At 37.8% G+C, this 18,607-nt stretch overlaps 1 protein-coding gene across 14 annotated transcripts in view; it reads left to right on the top strand.

Annotated features, from left to right (window-relative positions):
• The window catches only part of LOC143291754 (uncharacterized), a 364,123-nt gene extending 346,077 nt beyond the window's left edge, over positions 1-18,046 (top strand). For 12 of the 14 annotated variants that reach the window (XM_076601854.1, XM_076601851.1, XM_076601847.1 and 9 more), the window contains exons 4-7: positions 566-613; positions 4,277-4,372; positions 6,747-6,926; positions 12,095-18,046. In XM_076601854.1, coding sequence (XP_076457969.1) covers positions 566-613; positions 4,277-4,372; positions 6,747-6,926; positions 12,095-12,261 — 491 coding nt within the window. In that variant the 3' untranslated portion in view covers positions 12,262-18,046. Of the gene's footprint in view, positions 1-565; positions 614-4,276; positions 4,373-6,746; positions 6,927-10,409; positions 10,511-12,094 lie in introns of all 14 variants that reach the window. The other 2 variants (XR_013056579.1, XM_076601842.1) reach the window with 2 other exon arrangements.
• The last annotated feature ends 561 nt before the right edge of the window (positions 18,047-18,607 follow it).

Below are 18,607 nucleotides of genomic sequence, written 5' to 3'. Positions count from 1 at the left end.
TTTTATTTCTGTTTGTTTGTTTGTTTTGAGAAAAAAAAATTTCTGTTGGTTTTGAATATTATGTTTTGGCCCAGAGTCGTACACGATCAGTTTGATGACATGTTGTCAAGTGTGGAACACAGCTTTGCAAGGATAATTTGTTTTGTGTGTTTGTTTGGGGTTTTTTTGTTTTGTTTTATATATATATATATATATATATATATATATATATATATATATATATAATATATATATATATATATATATATATATATATATATAGGGCCTGTTTATCTGGATTAAAACTAGAGAGGGGTGGGAACGCGAGGGTACTTTTTGGAAAACTTGGGAACTGTTCACAAAAAGAAAGAACCATATACAGTCTGTCCCTGTGTTGCTGTTTGGATTTCACCAAAGCCAAACTTTAGTCCTTCTGTCATAAAGTAGTACTTACCCTGTGTCATGGTTAGAAGCTCAGAAGGGGATGGAGAGAGTCTGTAGGCATGGAACTGAAAGTGTACACTCTGGTGATTTTTGTTGACTTGTGCGAGTTTGGTGGCAACAGATTTGTTATCTTTGCTTTCAGCACGAAGTGAGTCACCCGTTGCGTCTGGGGTTAAGAGCAATGTCCAAGGTAAGACAGCTACCATGGCCATGAACCGTTCCTAACCAGTAGTGACAATATCATGGAAGAACACTTGAACTTACTTGAGGGAATAAGATAGGTCTGAGATGTGCTCCCTGCATCATTCCCCCAGTATGCACAGCTCTGCACTCATATAATCACTTGTATTCTTGCCTGCTTTTTTTCTCTCTCAAGTAGCCAAGCTTGCTTGAAAAAGGAAAAAAAAAAAATCTAATTATAGTTTTATGTGTTGTAATGGGGCTCAGTTGATGTTAAATTGGGGTGGAGGGTGGGGGAGACTTTTGAGGGTAAAAATTAAAGTGTACCTTTGAAGTTTCCTTTTTGAAGATTCCCTGTTGTTTTGCTCAGTATCAATGACATTTCATACGCTACTATTTTTCTTAAGATAAATTCAGTGTAATTTACATATCAGCCATGAAATCAAATCAGTCAAGTAACTTGTAATTTTTAAAATTTTATTTTATTGATGAACGGGTGATGATAGAAATCACAAGACTTGCAAGATTGTGAATGTCCTTTTTTGTGTGTATGGATGTGTTTTCAGTTCTTTTTTTCTACTGGGCTATTTTTATTCATGAGCACTGCTTTCGCACAAGATAGATCTATATTAAAACAGTTTGGCAAGACAAAGATTTTATCTAAGTGCAGAAATTTGAATATTTAATGTGCACACATCAGTGTTCAATTTCAATTCATTTAAATCAGAAGATAAAAGAGTTTATAATGATTAGAAGAAGAAAAAAAATGATGGAATTTAAAAAATTGCGGTTTTCAGCATGTGATATCAAGCATTAGAAGACTGAAAGACTGGATTTTTTTTATGTCTATGTTTGCTAAACACCTCTATTTGATTAGTGAACACTGCTTTTGCACAAGTTAATTTTGAAAGCATCAGATTGAGATAACAATTGTTTTAGATTTTATTTCAGTTTAAGATTTCAAATATTTATCACTGTCTCATGAAACAAAAGACAGTTATATGTATTGAAGGCAATCTCAAGGTTTGTATACAATAGTAGTGAGTCTACTCTAAACATATTCTATTATTTAGAGACACTTGAGTTAATGGAGGTACTCATATGGTGTTGAACAACAGTGTGTATTGTTCTGCAGATAATGTTTTGCTTATGATTAGAGGTTTTTGCATTTTGTTGTTGTTCCCCCCCGCCCCTCTCCAAAAGTGCACAAATCATTTTGTTTTCGTATTTGCAAGTGCATGTCATGTTTCTCTTTGCTATGATGGGTTTGTTGCATGAAGTGCTTATTTTCTGTGATGATTTGATGTTTTGATGATTACTGCATGGCATGCATGCATGTTGCTGAAATAGCTAGCAGCTTTTCTGTCGTACCGACTCCCATTTCAGCTTGATCCATGGAGCTTGTTTATATTCTGCCACACCCTTCTTTACCGGACATGTATTTTAAGTCTTTCATGTTGTTGTTGTTGTTGAACTTATAATGCACTGTGGCAAAGTGCGTGTGTCTCAGATTTCTAACACTAAATGTGGGAATACATTCATGGTAGTCTTGGGGGTGCACACTTATTTTAAATACGCAGTGCACACACACACACACAGATAAACCAGAAATGGTTATGTGAAACAAAGAAATCAGAAATGGATATGTCAACCTGTGTAATATCTAATGTCATACTGTGTGATAATATCCAACATAATAATGCATGGGAATGTGTGTCGGACTTGAAAATGTATGTAACAATGACTTTTAGAACACTGATGTAACATTCTGTTGACTTGAGCAAACTAATGAAACCTGCAACTATGTATGTCCCTTTTCTTTTCTCCCCCCTTGAAGAACAAAAAAAAGCGATCAACAAAGCCTAGTCTGTATTATCACGATTTCTTGTTGCTAGGTGTTGTATCATAAATGTCATATATATTTATATACCTCCATTTTACTTGATGTTAACAATGAATACATGTGCCCTCTTTCAAGTATAGATTTACTGTTTGTGGAGAAATGTCTGTGTTGATGACATTTCTGGGTTGGGCTGCATGTTGAATGCAAAATGAATGTTGATGATAAAACTATGTAATCTGTGAATGTTGACAATAAACTGTATGACATTTAAGTGTTGATAAGAGACCGGCATATGAACGTTGATAATAGACTGTGACATATGAGTGTTGATAACAAACAACCTGTATGACATCCGAGTGTTGATAATATGTAACATTCTGCAGAGTCCGTTCCAGTCAGTCATCCCAGCAGTTGACTTTGTTACAAGTATCGTTGTGTCGTTCAAAATGAACAGAAGTGAAATGGTACTGGAAAAGTGTCTAGACCAGTCTGTTAGCAGTGCATTAAGGTTGCAGTCCCTATGTTTTTAGTTCGAATCACACAGACGCCAAGCATAAAAAGAGGCATTTTTGCTGTTCGTGTAGTTTTAGTGGTGTCAGGGTGGTGTCAGATAGGCCCACTGTCCAGTCTCTTGGGATGGTCAGTCCTGCTGACCATGCACTGAATGGTGACGCAGTGGTGCCTTGTCCACTGAGGAAGTGAAAGAATATTAGGAGTACAGGATGGAATTCCTCTCTCACCAGAAATTCCTCCTTCACAGGACCGTGAGTGGTGGTCTGGATGAGATAATAAAACAGAGGTCCTGTGTATGGCATGCACTTAGCACACATAAACAAAAAAAACCCACAAGTCAAGAACCAGGTGGTTCCGGACAAAAGTCTGACTGAAGCTTGACGGAATGTCACAGTATAACGAGTGGTGAAAGGCAACTGTTGTGAAAATTTGACTTTTTTTTCTGGAAACATTGAAGAGTTTGTCATCTGACCAAAGATGGACAATATTAAAGTATCAAAGTTCTTATGCTTGGCCTTTCACCGCAGATAGGTGCTCTATGGTCTCTGCTGAAGATAGGTGATTTTTGATAAGTAGCAAAGCGCTTAGACCGGTGTCTGACCAAAGACAGGTACTATATAGGTATCAAAACATGAAAAACTTGGTCTCTGACCAAAGATAGGTACTATATAAGTATTGAAGCGCTTACAGGTTGGGTCGCTAAGCAAAGATAGGGACTTGAAGAATCAAATTCAAAGCCCTTAGAGCTTGGTATATAAGTATCAAAATGCTTTGAGCTTGGTAGATAAACATCCAGAGAGCTTGGTTTAAAAGTATCAAAGTGCTTAGAGCTTGGTATATAAGTATCATAGTGCTTAGAGCTTGGTATATAAGTATCAAAGTGCTTGGAGCTTGGTATATAGGCATAAAGCACTTTGAGCTTGGTCTCTGACCTAAGACAGATGCTATATAAACATCGAAGTGCTTAGAGATTTTTCTCTTCCTGAAGATAGGCACTACATATATTGGCGCTTAGAGGTTGGGTCTCTGACCAAAGATAGGCACTATATCAAAGGGCTTAGAGCTTGGTATACAAGTCTCAAAGCACTTAGAGCTTGGTATGTAAGTATCGAAGGGCTTACAGCTTGATATGTAAATATCAAAGCGATTACAGTCTGGCATATAAGTATCAAAGAGCTTAGAACTTGGTATGTAAGTTTCAAAGCAATTACGGCTTGGTCTCCAATGGAAGATACGCTCTTTGTAAAAGTATCACAGCACTGAGAGCTTGGAATGTAAGTAGAAATAATAATAAAGTGTTTAATGATGCTGTTTCAGAGTTCCAGCTACCCATCTCGGTGGTGATTATAGGTCTGGTGCTGTTGCTCTTCTTTGCCATTCTCTGCGCCATCCTGGTCATTCTGCAGTGTAGAGGTGAGGGGCGTGTGGAGAGAGGATGTTGCCGTCTTGTCTGTCTGTGTGTCAGTCTGTGTGTCCTTTGTCTGTTGCTTTGTCGGTCTCTGTGTTTTTCATCTTTCTCCTGCCTCTGTTTTCATCTTCAACTCTGTGTGTCGGTCTCTGTTGACACTTTTTCTCTGATTATTCATTTCGCTCTCTCTCTCTCTCTCTCTCTCTCACACACACACACACACACACACACACACACAATCTCACACACACACACTCACAGTGGCTAAAACAAAAAAAAAAAGGTTATTACTACAGATTACACACACTTAAATGGCGTTGAAAAGTTAAAAAAAAATTGTTGTGATAAATATGCCTTTAAAAGTACACGTTTCACTTGTAACAGTATCTGAATCTTATAACTGTCTTGTTCAGCTAGAATTAACAGGAACCTGTTAACTAGAAGAAATGATAGCAGAATTATTAAACTAGCTGCTTCAGTAAATGACATATTGAATACATTTTAATCTATGTATTGAAAAAATCTTCTCAAACGCATTTAAAAGTGTATAAGTCATCCATATTTACAAATCAGGAGACAACTCAGATCCTTCAAACTACAGAACGGTTTCTATTACTTCTGTTCTTTAGAAACGACTAGAAAAGCACATAAACATATTTCATATTACTTTGACATTCATTATACATCCAGCACAGGAGAGATTTATTATATAATTTTGCATTGTGTGAAAAACCAGCATTAACCCTTTGAGCCCTGACCACCGCTTTACCGGTGGTAGAGAAAAATGACATAATGCCTAGCCACTGGTTGAGCAGTGCGTAAACACTTGTTGTGTTTTGCTATTGGTTGACTTATATTGAAGAGCCAATCAGAAAAACTGTAATATTCTGACGTCTGAACATAGTACCAACATGGCCACACCTTTTCACTGTGTTTTGTGCATGTGCTTTGGATAAAAAAAAGATCAATTTCAATATAAGTCAACCAATAGCAAAACACGACACAAGTGCTTACGCACCGCTCAACCAGTGGCTAGGCATTATGTCATTTTTCTCTACCACCGGTAAAGCGGTGGTCAGGGCACTCTTTTTTTATCTGCCGTGACACATTAAATACCAATTATTTGCAAATTTTGGCTCAGGAGCTCAGGCAGAAGGGTTAAAATTGCTCAGGAACTCCGGGCTCAAAGGGTTAAAAGATAGTCACATCTACTGCATGCATGAGAGTGCATATATGCAGTGCACACACACACAGTCTCTCACATAGCAAGATAAAACAAACCAGCATGCAGACATTCTGAACAAAACCTCTGATTTTGTTGTACATGCCATCTGTGACCTTTTGTTTTTCTCTCCTTGAAGGGAAAAAAAAAATTAATCGATGTCCATTTTTGTCAGGGAAGCAGTAAGTTCATACAGTGTTAATTAAACTTGTCACTGCAAATTATTCCTAGTCCAACAGCTGCTTGAGCTGTTTAGCTAGGTGTTACGAGGCTTTCTGAGATGTTTTCATCTCAAAATTGAAATTGCCTGACTCCAAAAGCTGTTTAGCAAATTGTTATGTGACTTTCTAGAGGGATGTTTGCATCTAAAATTGAAGTCATTTACATTGCATCTATTTTTGACATGTGATTGGACTGTTTTGTATCTACCAATATCATGAAAGGTTATTTTCTTGCATGATTGTCATTGCTGTGATCCCCACGGGTGGTGTGGTCATGACAGGCGCAATAGCCAGGTGGTTAAAGCATTGGACTTTCAGTCTGGGGGTCCCGGGTTCGAATCTCGGTAATGGCACCTGGTGGGTACAGGGTGGAGATTATTCAGATCTCCCAGGTCAACATAGGTGCACATCTGCTTACTTTCTGAACCCCCTTCATGTGTGTACACGTGCAGAAGATCAAAACGCATGTTAAAGATTCTGTAATCCATGTCAGTGTTTGGTGAGTTATGGAAACAAGAACGTACCCAGTTTGCAGAGTATGGCTGCCTACAAAGCGATTATACATGTAATATGTTACATGTCTCAGTGTGAATGTGTGCGTACCTGAAATCTGATTGAATGACACGGGAAATAAATGATGAGCGCCCAATGGCAGCAGTCAGTCGGCTCTACCCAGGTAGGCAGCCTGTTGTGTAAATGACCCCATGTTTGTAAAGTGCTAGAGCTTGGTCTCCGGCCGAGGATAGACACTATATGAGTATCTGTATAATTTTTTGTTGTTTTTTTCTCTCAAGGCCTGACAAAGTGTGTTGGGTTACGCTGCTGGTCAGGCATCTGCTTGGCAGATGTGGTGTAGTGTAATGGATTTGTCCGAACGCAGTGACGCCTCCTTGAGCTACTGAAACTGATTCATGGTGTGCTCTCCATGTATCACAGGCAAGAGAAGACGGCGATCACGGGCAGCGAACCGAGAGTCTCTGCTGTCTGCCAAGAACGAGCCGATGGGGGAGGGGGGGTACCGCACACCTCGCAACATCCCCTCCTATCCTCCGGGCCACATGCCTCCAGAGACACCTGGTGGGAACTTCGCCATGCGCTACCAGAAATCCATCCCAGGTGAGAGCTGTGGGGTGACGCCGCCTTGTGTCATGTGCCGTGTTGCTGTTGTTGGCTTTTTTGGGTTTTTTTTTTTTTTTTTTTTTTTTTTAACCACAAACTGTGGCTGGTACCTGCCGACATGAGTTGCTTGTCTTGTTAGGCTTGCAACAAGAGAGAGAAAATAACAAGATATTCATATTCCAAGGCAGTTGTGCCAAGTTTGTTGACAATGTTAACTGTATCCTGGCCCAATAGAAATGACTAGAAAAGAAAAAAATCTGCACACAGGGTAAACAATTGTGAAAGAGAAAAAATGCTCAGATTTGTGTTCAGATCTTCACAGGCTCAAGCAAGCATTGCTTACAAGCTGCTACTAGATTTCTGTTGCTTGTCTGCTTTTTGCATCTTTGCTTTCTATGCTTAAAGTTAACTTATGGATTCTAGTCATAATTTGTTAATAATGCTTGAAGGTAAGAATTAAGTCCTGATTCCTGAGACCTGAGTGAAGGTGGTGCAGGACATTGAAGAGGATGTAGATTCAGGGACTGAAGACAGAACTTTGATTCATTTGCCAGTGACAGGAACTGATTTTGCAGCCTCAGTAAGCCATGACATTGGTCAACATGTGTAGCTTGCAAGATTTTACATATCTGCTGAATGTTGGCTTTTGTTTCTTAATGTTTCTTTACCATAGTTTGAAAAAAAGAAAAAAAAGGAAGTAAAAGAAGTCACATTATCATGATGTAAACAGAAATCATTGTCCAAACTTGTTTTGAAACCAAATGTATGCCATAAGTGTATGACATGTTCTGAGCAGCATTACACAGGTGATTGTATTTTAGAGTTTGGGGTGTGGAAAACCCATTGAGTTAAGATGCTTGAAGATATGTGTAAAACATGAAAGTATTGAAGGCAGTAAATGTGAATGCTAAAGACATTTTCAATGTCTCCTGTATCATGGACATTGTGTGCTCATTTAATTTTTGTCAGACACATACACCATATCACGTCATACATCATATTGATTTGGTTTAAACAGTATTTTTATTTCCAACTGGTCTCAATACACATCAGTTACAGATGAACAGGACAGCAAGAAAATGTTTCACAAAGAACTGTCCCGGTATTTGTACATCTTGCGTATGTGACCGATTTCTTCGCAGCTTACTGTATCAGTAAAGGACTGGAAATACCCTGTTGATCCAAGTCAGCATCAGTGTGTAGATGGAAGCAGTGAAGTTCGTGAAGCAGGAAATCCACCAGGGCAAAACATAAACAATGTCATCAACCCACACCACTGGTTTCCAGACAGAATTCAATGAGTTCTTTGCAATATTTCTCAAAGTTTCAGTGAACTCATGGATATTTTTTTAGGGAGGTGGGAGCAGAGGGTGTATTCTTGAAAGTGTTTAACATTTAAGATTAAAAACCAACATTTTAAAAGATGTTCTGAAAATTTGCTGTTTTAAGGATATTCTTCTTTTTAAGCAATCATTGGAAATTTATATATTTATGCACACACCATCATAGGTAACATCACAAGCTCTGTAGCAGCAACTAAGACAAGTTGCAAGTTGATTGTTATTGATATTCCAAACATAATTATCATAAGATGTGTTGCTGTTCGTTTCACAAGCTGCTCACAATTTCTGAACAGATAGGTATTTCTGTGCTTCAAGGATTGATAGGTATTTCTGTGCTTCAAGGATTGATAGGTATTTCTGTGCTTCAAGGAGTGATAGGTATTTCTGTGATTCAAGGATATACATATATATTGAAAACATTTTAATCATTTCAAAAATACAATGATGATGATGCGGAAAAAAAACACACACAGAGGAAGAAAAAAAAATCAAATAAAAATGGAAATGGACCAACACAAAGCATATAATGTATGTATATACCTAAGAATTAATCTGGAACTGGAGACTCTCAAATGTCATGAAATAGGATCATGTATTGACAAGAGAATCATTGCAATGTTGCCTAAGCTATTGCATGATCAGACAGGTTACATACAGTATATATTAAAGATAACTTTAGACTTATATATGACCTTTTAAAAAAAATGTCACACTTTGTCAGTGATATAATTTTAAATCGTTTCAAGTCTAAAATTACCTTCCTGTGTGAATCCACTCTAACACAACACTGCATTAGTGGCCTAATGCGAAAGAGAGCACACACTGAATTGTAACTTTTTTCTTTTCTTTTTCTTTTTTTTACAACATATTAACATATCAGTCACTGGTTGCAAAAGAGAATGCATACTGAAAATAATGTCTTTGAATTACAACATAATGTTAACAATGTACACAGATGCAAAAGAAAACGCAAATGGAAAGAATGTTTTGTTTTGGTTGTGTTTTTTTTCCAAGGGAAAAAAGATACCTTTGATTGATCACTTCCAGAAATATGCTGTTTACAATGTGATAGAACAACCTTTGTATTTCTGTCCGCTGTATTTACTAAAGAGTGTAAATTTATTTCTCTGTTGAAATCAGCTGGGAAATTATGTAAGTGGACTCTTTGTGGCATTGAGCTGCTTAAACATTGGGAAGTGATGTATCCTTTTTTCTTTCCCACTCTATGCAGTTATGTTCTTTCTGGTCTTCGTTTATTACTCCAGTTGGGTTCACCAAATTTTCTTCTTTTTTTTTTATGGGTTTGATTTTTTGGTATTGTTTCTTTATTATCATTTTTCCTTTGCTTGGTTTGGGTTGAAGATTATATGTTCATAATACGCTTGCTGCACGCTTTCACGTCTTTGCCTCAAATATTTATCCCAGTGTAACACGGAGTGTAAAATGTACGCATTAAGTTGATTAACAAGGTATTGGTGAACACATCAACAACAGAAAATGTATGTATGCACTAACAAATAACTTTACGTACACATTAACAAGGAACTAACTTCACTAAACCACTCACAGTATTCAGGGGAATATTATACAGGAAATGTGAAACAGATCTCAGATTATGCTTTCTCTATCTCTCTCTCTCTCTGTCTCAGTAAACCATTTCACCAAAAAGAAATCTGCCTGACTATGAGGGAAGTAGCTGCCAACAGAACTAGCATTGCAGTGTATGGTAGTGAAGGTTTCTTTGAAGACCTACGTTTACTTTTCAAATAGAACTGATTGCCGTCACAGGTTCTGTCCATGATTTGGTCTCTTTTGTTTCGGGGAAAAAAAAAAAAAAATGATACCCATCCAATGTCGCATGCCAGAGGATGAAGGATATCTTTTTGCCCACTGTGTTTTTATCAATCTCATTCTCATAACTTGATAAAAAAAAATTTAAAAAAAGAAGTTTATTTGGGTTTTTGTTTGTTCTGGGTTGTTGGTATTTTTTTTCATTCGTTGTTGATCTCTTTTTTTTTTTTTTTCTTTCTCTTCACCATTTGTTGAGGACCTGTGCCCTGTCATTTGATAACTGACTGTCCAGTTTTACTTACTGTCTGTCCCCCATGAAAACCCCAACCTGTTTGTCTATATTCAGCAGAAAAGAGGCCGGTGACACAAGGCTGGTACTCTGCCTGATGTCTTCGATTGTGACACAAAATCATGCCGTCTCTTTGTGTGGGGAAATAGAAAGTAAAGGTGTGTGCAGACTTTGTGTGGAAAGCTGCAAAACAGCAAGGATGTCTCACACTTTTGGCGGGGGAATTTTTTGGGGGGATGGGGTTGGGGGGAGGGTTCAGATGGAATTTTTTTTTTTAAAAGAAAAAAAAAAAAAAAAACCTGACGCATGTTTTTTTTGTGTGTGGGAAATTTTAAAAGCTTGCAAATTAGCAAGGATGTGTTCATTCGCGAACTTTTCTGATGACGAAAGAAAAACAACACGCTTTTTTTTTTTTCTTTTTAAGTAACTAACCTCCTTGCTTTTTTGCAATTTTTGTTTTTTGGTGTTTAGGACGTTTCGTAGACATCAGGTAGTGTGTACAGTTTTCCAGTCTCTTTTTTCTTATTTTGTCTGATTTTATTCCCCCTTAGCAAATTATTTTGACCACGAAAAGAAGAAAAATGTTAAGTTATTGGCATGCATGTGAAATTGTTTTCATACAACTGTATCAAGACTATTGTCAATCAGAGTTATGACTGTTTCTTGTATTAATTGATAAGATTTGTTATCATGGATATAACATTATTTGACTAGCATCAGCTATATTTATCCCAACACAGATTTTGCTTTATTAACCACAGCTTTTTGGCATTAGACATTAACTGTAGAATCTCTTGATTTTATTCTTTATCTGTTTTTTTTTTTTTTTTTTTTTTTTTTTTTTTTTTTGCTTCCTTCTTGTTAGAGATGTATTGTGTGCATTTGTTAGCTGATCTGAGTTCCATAGTGTCACCACTGGCTAACACTCTCTCCAAGTTAACTGCTGTGTTTTAAGAGTGCTTTCTCTCTGTGTGTTTTCTTGGTGTGCAGTTGTTTTAATTTGCACATCATGGCCTCTCCTCTTTTGTGTAACTTGTTTTTAACTTCATATTATCCCCAAGCTCCAGCCTTACTTTGTGTTTCCTGTTTTCATAGGTTAAGTACTGATATCTTCCACAGCGACTGTTCATTGACTGTTGAGGATAACTCAGAACTGTGGCATTTTCAAGTTTGTGTCAGAGAATTCAGAGTCGGTGCTATCTGCCTGGTTTCCTTGTCTTCAGCATGCCAATTTGCTTGCAGTATTATCAAGGTTTACATTTTTCCTTTCCACATAATATCAAGGCTCAAAGGCTGAATCTGGAACAGAATTTTATGTAATTGAGGTATATTCATTTTCACACATAAAGATGAAATTAAGGTCCAAAGGTTGAATCGTGAACTGAAGTTCTATGTAACTGAGGTATTACTTTTCACATATATACTGATGAAGTTTCAAAGGAACTGGAAAAAAAAATGTTTTGGAAGTGGTGGAAGAAGAGAATTTACTGCCCTTATTGCCATAAAAGGTAAAGAGACGTGTAGCCTAAAGAACAGGCAATGAATACTGGCTGTGGATTACATACACTGTTTGCCTGGTACTTGTAAAGAAAGAACGATGTAGTGTATGCATGTCGTTGAAGCTGTGATATGTCATGGGTGTGTTTTGTGACCTGACTTGTTGCCTTATACATGAACCCCGTCGGATCAAAGTCCCAGCTATATCTGACCCCCGAACCCTTGCCCTCTGTGCTGTGTTGCAGACACTGGCTACGTCTCTGGCTCTAGCGTCTACTACTCCGAGCCGTACGGCACCCTGGACGAAGAGATGAAGGAACGCCTGCGCCCCAACCCCCGCATGTGTCACATCCCCTACGACATCAAGGGGGGACCACTGGACACCTCGCACCCCCAGGAACACTCGGCATGACGTGGTGCTGTGACGTCAGGGAATGATTATGTCATCATGGACTAGAGACAATGACGTTGTCACTACGATTATGTCATCACGGGGCTAGAGACAGTGACGTTGTCAGTCTTTTTTTTTTGTCTTTTTCTTTTTTAGATTGATCAGTACTTTCTTTTTTGTCTGTCATGGTGGTTTGGAAAAAAAGTTAATATTACAAGTAAATAGGAGGGATGTGTATTATTATGATATATGACACTCAATCGATGAGCTGTAGGGGATTTCCTTCTTGTTCAAACTCTTGTAATGGCATTTTGTCAGTGTCAGTGAACAGATTTGGTGGTTGTCATTTTCTGTTCCTCTCCCATTTGGAGATCTTTATTCAGAATGTTTCATCAGATTTGGATTTGTTTTGGTGAATGGATCTGATGTTAATTGTTCTTTGGTATTTTTGTAATAAAATTTTTTTAAATCAAAAAAAAAAAAAAAAAAAAAAGCCCTCAGCTGTGAACAGTTCGTGGTTGTTTACAGCTGAGGGGTGAAACTGAAATCTGCACACTGAAGTTGTAAAATTGGTGTCTTGTGAAATCCACACATTAGTAGTACTGTATCTCATCTACCTGTCTGTGGGGGAAAAGTAGGCTGTCAATTTTTTTTTTTTTTTTCCTTGAAACAACTGACCTGTCTTTGCTTGGACTCACCACGTGTATTGAAGTCCCAGTACCGACAGACCAGCAGTGACTTGAAAACAATGAATCTTGAGAATGAGTAACGACCTGACAAGACTGATGCGTACGCAGTGAACAAAGATTTAAAAGAAGTAAGTTTAGCACACAAAAAAACAACAAAACAAAACAATCACACACAAAAAACTCCACTGAATGTAAGGTTCGTGTCATCAGTTGAAGTGGTGTAATTGTATGTTGTGATATATCTAATATTGCAATGCCAGTGGTGTGATGTCATATTCTGTCGTCATGTGGCCAAATCCGATTTTGGCAGGTCGTTGGGAGGGTGGGTGTGTGTGTGGGAGAGAGAGAGAGAGAGGGGGAGGATCAGTCATGAACTGACCCCTCAGCAGTTCAACGGTTGTTGTTTCTAACAGTTCCATAAATTGTCCCCTGATGTTGCAGAAGCTGGAAAGTCAGTCAGGTTCCTGAAGAGAACCTGAACACATGGATCTTATGAACAAAAAAAAAACAACAAAAAAACAAAAAAATCAGACCTAATTTTGGTTTGCAGCACTTGCCTGTGTTGTGTTTTTTGCACGCTCATCAGCTTAGGTCTGTGCGTGCATGCGTGTGTGTGTGTGTGTGTGTGCACCCAGTCGAGGTTCGTCCCTCTCCTGTGGTGGCTAGGACTGGGGCGGTCCTGTCTTGGCCCTAGTCAGTCGTCAGTGCTTCACTGTAAATGCTGTTTTTGTTGGATTCCATGCTGTTGGTGATCACTTCATCTGTTGCTGTCTTATCATATACTTCTGATTTTTTGTTTTGTTTTGTTTTTGTTTTTCTCTCCCATGTTAACACAGTCTGCACTGGCTGACTATTTTTCATCTTTCTTATTTTTAGGTTAGTCATATTGTTACATGGAGAGGGGGAAAAAAAAGCTGACTGAGATTGAATGTTTTGTTGGGATTGCCACGTCTGGCTGTTGAATATGTATAGGTCATGACTTGACTCTCCATGGGAAAGATGAGCTTTTTTTGAGGATTTTTTTTTTGTGAGGAAGTGGTGAAAGTATTTTAGTGCCTGGGAACCCATTGTTGTTCACTATGTCCATGGAATACGTGCGATTGTCAAAATGTATTTAACCTGTTCAGGCAAAATCAAAGCAACCTGTATAAATGAACGCTCATTTCTTTCACTTTCGTACTTTTTTTCAAGGGTAACGTACAAAAGGAAACCCGTCTTTGTCAATACTTCCCCACCCCCAGTTCCCTTAATGCATTCTTGTAAATAGACATTTGTCAATAATTTCTGTACATCCAAACTTCAGTTGTCCAATCTCTTTGGAATTTAGGACCAAATATAAAAAAAACGCTGCCAGAATGTACTAGAATCTGCCAGAGATGGAAAGGGGGAGAGAGAGAGCCTGTGACAACCCTTTTGTTGCCGTGGGTTCTTTTACATGCACAAAATACATGCTGCACACGGGACCTCGGTTTATCATCTCATCTGAATGACTAGCACCCAGACCACCACTCAAGGTCTAGTGGAGGGGGAGAAAATACTGGCAACTGTGCTGTGATTCAAACCAGTACGCTGAGATTTTCTCACTTTCTAGGTGGACGCGTTTCCTTGAGGCCATCACTCCACAGCAAATGACTGACCAGAACAGTAACAGGCTATTGAATGGTGAAGATCAGGTGGGCAGAGGATCTGCCAGAACCTAGTACAATCTACCAGATTTTAATTTAATAGGATTTCTTGCAATCTGCCAGGATCTAGTACAAAATATTGGCAATGTTCAACCAAAACTATCAAACTAACAGGTCCAATTTTGTTGTTTGGTTTATTTTATTTTATTTTATTTGGAGTGATAGTTTGTAAACAGTTCATAACCCTCTTTTTAAAATTATCCTGAATAATTGTTTCATTAATTTCCAGTCCAGTTTTTTGTTTTAAATTGAAAAGAAATGTGTGTTGTCAACCACCTGTCTTGGTGTGACTTGTACAACCCATGTTTCTGTATCTCTCCACATCCCCTCTTCAACATCCTGCTGCTTCCTCCTAAAAAAAAAAAAAAAGGTAAAATAAAATAATCAAAGTAGTTGTAATAAGGGTTGTTTTTGTTGAGGGTTTTTTTTTTTTTTAAACACATTGTCTGAAGTTACCATTTTTCCAGATTAACAATTAGATGTTTGCTGAAAAATTATGAAGTACACATACATTTTCAAATAATGCTCAAATTTTTTTTTAATTTTAGATGAGTAAAAAAAAAAGTATGCATTTAACAGAATGATATTTTGCACTAGTTCTCTCATCAAACCTATTGTATCCCAAAAGACAGATCAACGTTGAAATGGTTTGACATCATTACAATGGAAAGGACTGAACTGTCCAGAATCTGTTATGTATGACTTCATTTATTTCCCAAGTGTCATCTTTCTTCTGTGTATACCCTTTGGCCTTTTTTTTTAATTTTTACATTTCAGGGCGAGTTTTTCTGTGATTTTGCTGTTGATGACATCGTTCTGTTCAAAAGTCCTGATTTTATTTTGTGCATTTCTTCCTCTCTCTCTCTCTCTAATGCATCTCTTCTCTTTTATTAAATGCATCTTTCCTCTGCCTCCCCTTCTCAATAAGAAACTGTACATAGTCTGTAAAGTTTTGCCATGTCCATGGGATGAAATCATTCAGTTCCTCATCAGTTCCCAACTGTGCTAAACTTGCCCTTACCATGTATGAGAATAATACTGTAAGTAATAGTGTCACTACATAGCTTTTGTTGACTGTACTATATGTAGTACTCTGAATCCCTGTTCACACTTCGCTATCTATGATGCTTTTTTTTTTTGTGTGTGGAGAATTAAGAGCATACTGCCATTTCTGTGTGCGTAATTTGGAGAATCTGAATACATTGCATTATATCCGCTGGTTTCATTTGTCACATTTTAGTTGCTCATTTCAAACAGTTCATAATCTTTCAGTTGTAAATGCGCCAATAATTATGGCTGTAGACGTTTTGAAGATTTCTTCTTTTTTTTTTTTCTTTTCTTTTCTTTTCTTGTATGTGTGTGGATGGTGTTTTGCTTCACTAGGCACAGATTGCTTTTGAAATAATTTATTGAGGACACATTGTTATTAGAAATGTTTAACTTAAAATAATACGTTGTGTTGACTGATATTATGCTGAAAAAAATCCGTTTGCTGTGTTCTGTTTCATCAACATTTAGATTTGTTTCCCAAATTCTGATGGGAGGTATGTTCCTTTCTTTTCATTAAGTTTTTTTTTTCTCCCCAGTGGTGAACGCTTTGTTTTAATTTGCTCGATCTCTTTATGTGGCAAATGTGAGGAACTTGAATTCCATTGTAACTTGGTCATTGCATTTTTGTGTGTCACCCATGTGCACATCTGATGTTTAGCTGTCTCCACCTGTGCTCAAAATCATCCTAAATCGATCTTGAACAGCAGTCATCCACCCCCCACCCTCTAGTTAACAGAAATTAGAAATCATTTATTATAAACTTTTTTCTTAACGTTAATCCTTTTAATTTCCTGCCTCACAATTTAAAGCCAAATGATTTGAAGCCTTACCTATTTTACCACTTTTTTCTTCTTTTTTTTTTTTTTTTAGTTGGGCATTAACAGAACTTGAGACCAGCCCAGTTTTCAAATTTCCAGTTAGTGCTTGGCAGTGGGGTTTTCTTGTGTGTGTGTTTTTTCCCCCCACTTTGTTCCTACTGTCCCTTCTGCAATATGAACAAAAGCAAACGTGTGCCATGTCCAGCCATTCCTACTTTTCCCTGGGCTAGTGAACTGGCACAATGAACTATCCATCACTGATGTGTAACATTTTGATTCATCATTATCCATCCCCAAGAAGAGGCACCTAGAGTGTCATCCATTAATCTCTGCTGCTTACAGCCTTCTTGAATATAAGGGCAAGATCAAAATTTCCAGAAGGTTCTCTACCCAAAATACAGTTGGGCTGATTTTTCTAGAGGATGGGAGATAATTGGGGGGAAAGAATTGGTGGAGGCAGTTTTCTGGAGATGGGAGCAAACTGAAAAAGACCAAACTGGGTTTTTTTTGGGGGGGGGTTCCTCTTTTTTTTTTTTTTTTTTCTTCAGATAAACAATATCCCCAAGGTGGTAGATCATTCCAACAAATCCTAACCAATAAAACTAAAACAAGCAGGTACTTTGACCCTTAATTTAAAGAGAAAAAAAAAAAAGCATAACAAACTGTAATCGTTCTTATGCTACTTTGTCATTATTATTACATTCAGATTTGGAAAAAAAAAAAGAAAGGGCAAAATGTCTCATCTAATTAATCATACCAACACCAGAAAAAGGCTGGAATACTATGTACAGCGAAAATGAATGTCTACACCCACCACGTTCCACACTTTGCCCAAGTTCAGTTGGACCAATCTTTGTTTTTGTTACGTGCAATCAATATCGCTTTTCATCATAATACTCGGAATGCTTTGACATTTTTGGTTCCCTTTTTTTTTTTTTGGAACTTTTAATTTGGATGTAGTGAATTAGATGCAGTCTGTGTATATTCCATGTATTATTATTACTATTATGATGGACACCGTTTGCCTGTATCTTTTTTGGTGACGCAGCGCTGTGTATGTCTTGTTACCTCTCTCTTTCTTGTTGCTACTCGTCTTTCTCTCGTTAACCTCCCTCTGTCTCCTTTCTATGCCCCCTCCCCCCTGACCTACCTACCTGTGTTTATTTTGTCACTGTTGATTTAGTGTACAGTCAACTATGGACTCGCACACACAAGTCGCAGCAGATGGAGTATGTTGTTGGGTTTGTTTGTTTTTTTTGTTGACATGCGAACACGAGTTGGACATGGCCACGCCCACATAAAGCAGGAGAAATATGCACAGACATGTATCAACACTTGTATCATATACAGGGAAACTGCACATCTGCAGGTCTACATCACATTCATTCATGCAAATTGCACACACATGCAGAACACTAGTCAAACACTTGGTTGTCTTACTGCATGCACATCTGCTGCACTTTTGTATGTGATCATTCTGTGCATGTTGTATAAACGTAGTTTTTGTTCAGAAAAAAGTTTTTCTTCTATAAAATGTATATAATAAAAAAAACCTTTTTTATAATGGTGTTTTTTGTGTACTGTGAGCTAGCTGAAAGGCCAAGTACTGTGACCAAGCACACACAATGTGTATCTCTTGTAAGGATTATTGAGGTCTTTCAATCTGCTGACAGAAAAAAATACAACTGCTGTAAAAGAGTACATAGTCAAATCCACTGTCCACTCCAACAACCTTCCCTGTATCAGACTGACTAAACACTGCATCACAAAGATATCTGGACCTCTGCGGGTTGCTTTCCCCATCCGATCTGCTGGGGAGACAAGTGCCATCCAAACTATCGTGGCTGGAATAGTGGTGTGTCTTGCCCAAGTTACATATCCACTCTCACCCCCAAGAGGGCTTTAGGACAGTCCCCTGAAGCCCACAAGGCTGCATCGCTAAGAGCCATATGCAATCGTGCCTTCTTACGCCAGAGTCATAGTCCTTCACAAAGGTAAAGCTGTAAATGAGAGTCACAGTTCTTCACAAAGGACTAAGCAATGAGTCATAGTCCTTCACAAAGGACTAAGTTGTAAATGAGTCACAGTCCTTCACAAAGGACTAAGTTGTAAATGAGTTACAGTC

Source organism: Babylonia areolata, chromosome 17, assembly GCF_041734735.1.
Source record: "Babylonia areolata isolate BAREFJ2019XMU chromosome 17, ASM4173473v1, whole genome shotgun sequence".
NCBI classification, from domain to species: domain Eukaryota; kingdom Metazoa; phylum Mollusca; class Gastropoda; order Neogastropoda; family Buccinidae; genus Babylonia; species Babylonia areolata.
This window is presented reverse-complemented; position numbering and strand designations above follow the sequence as displayed.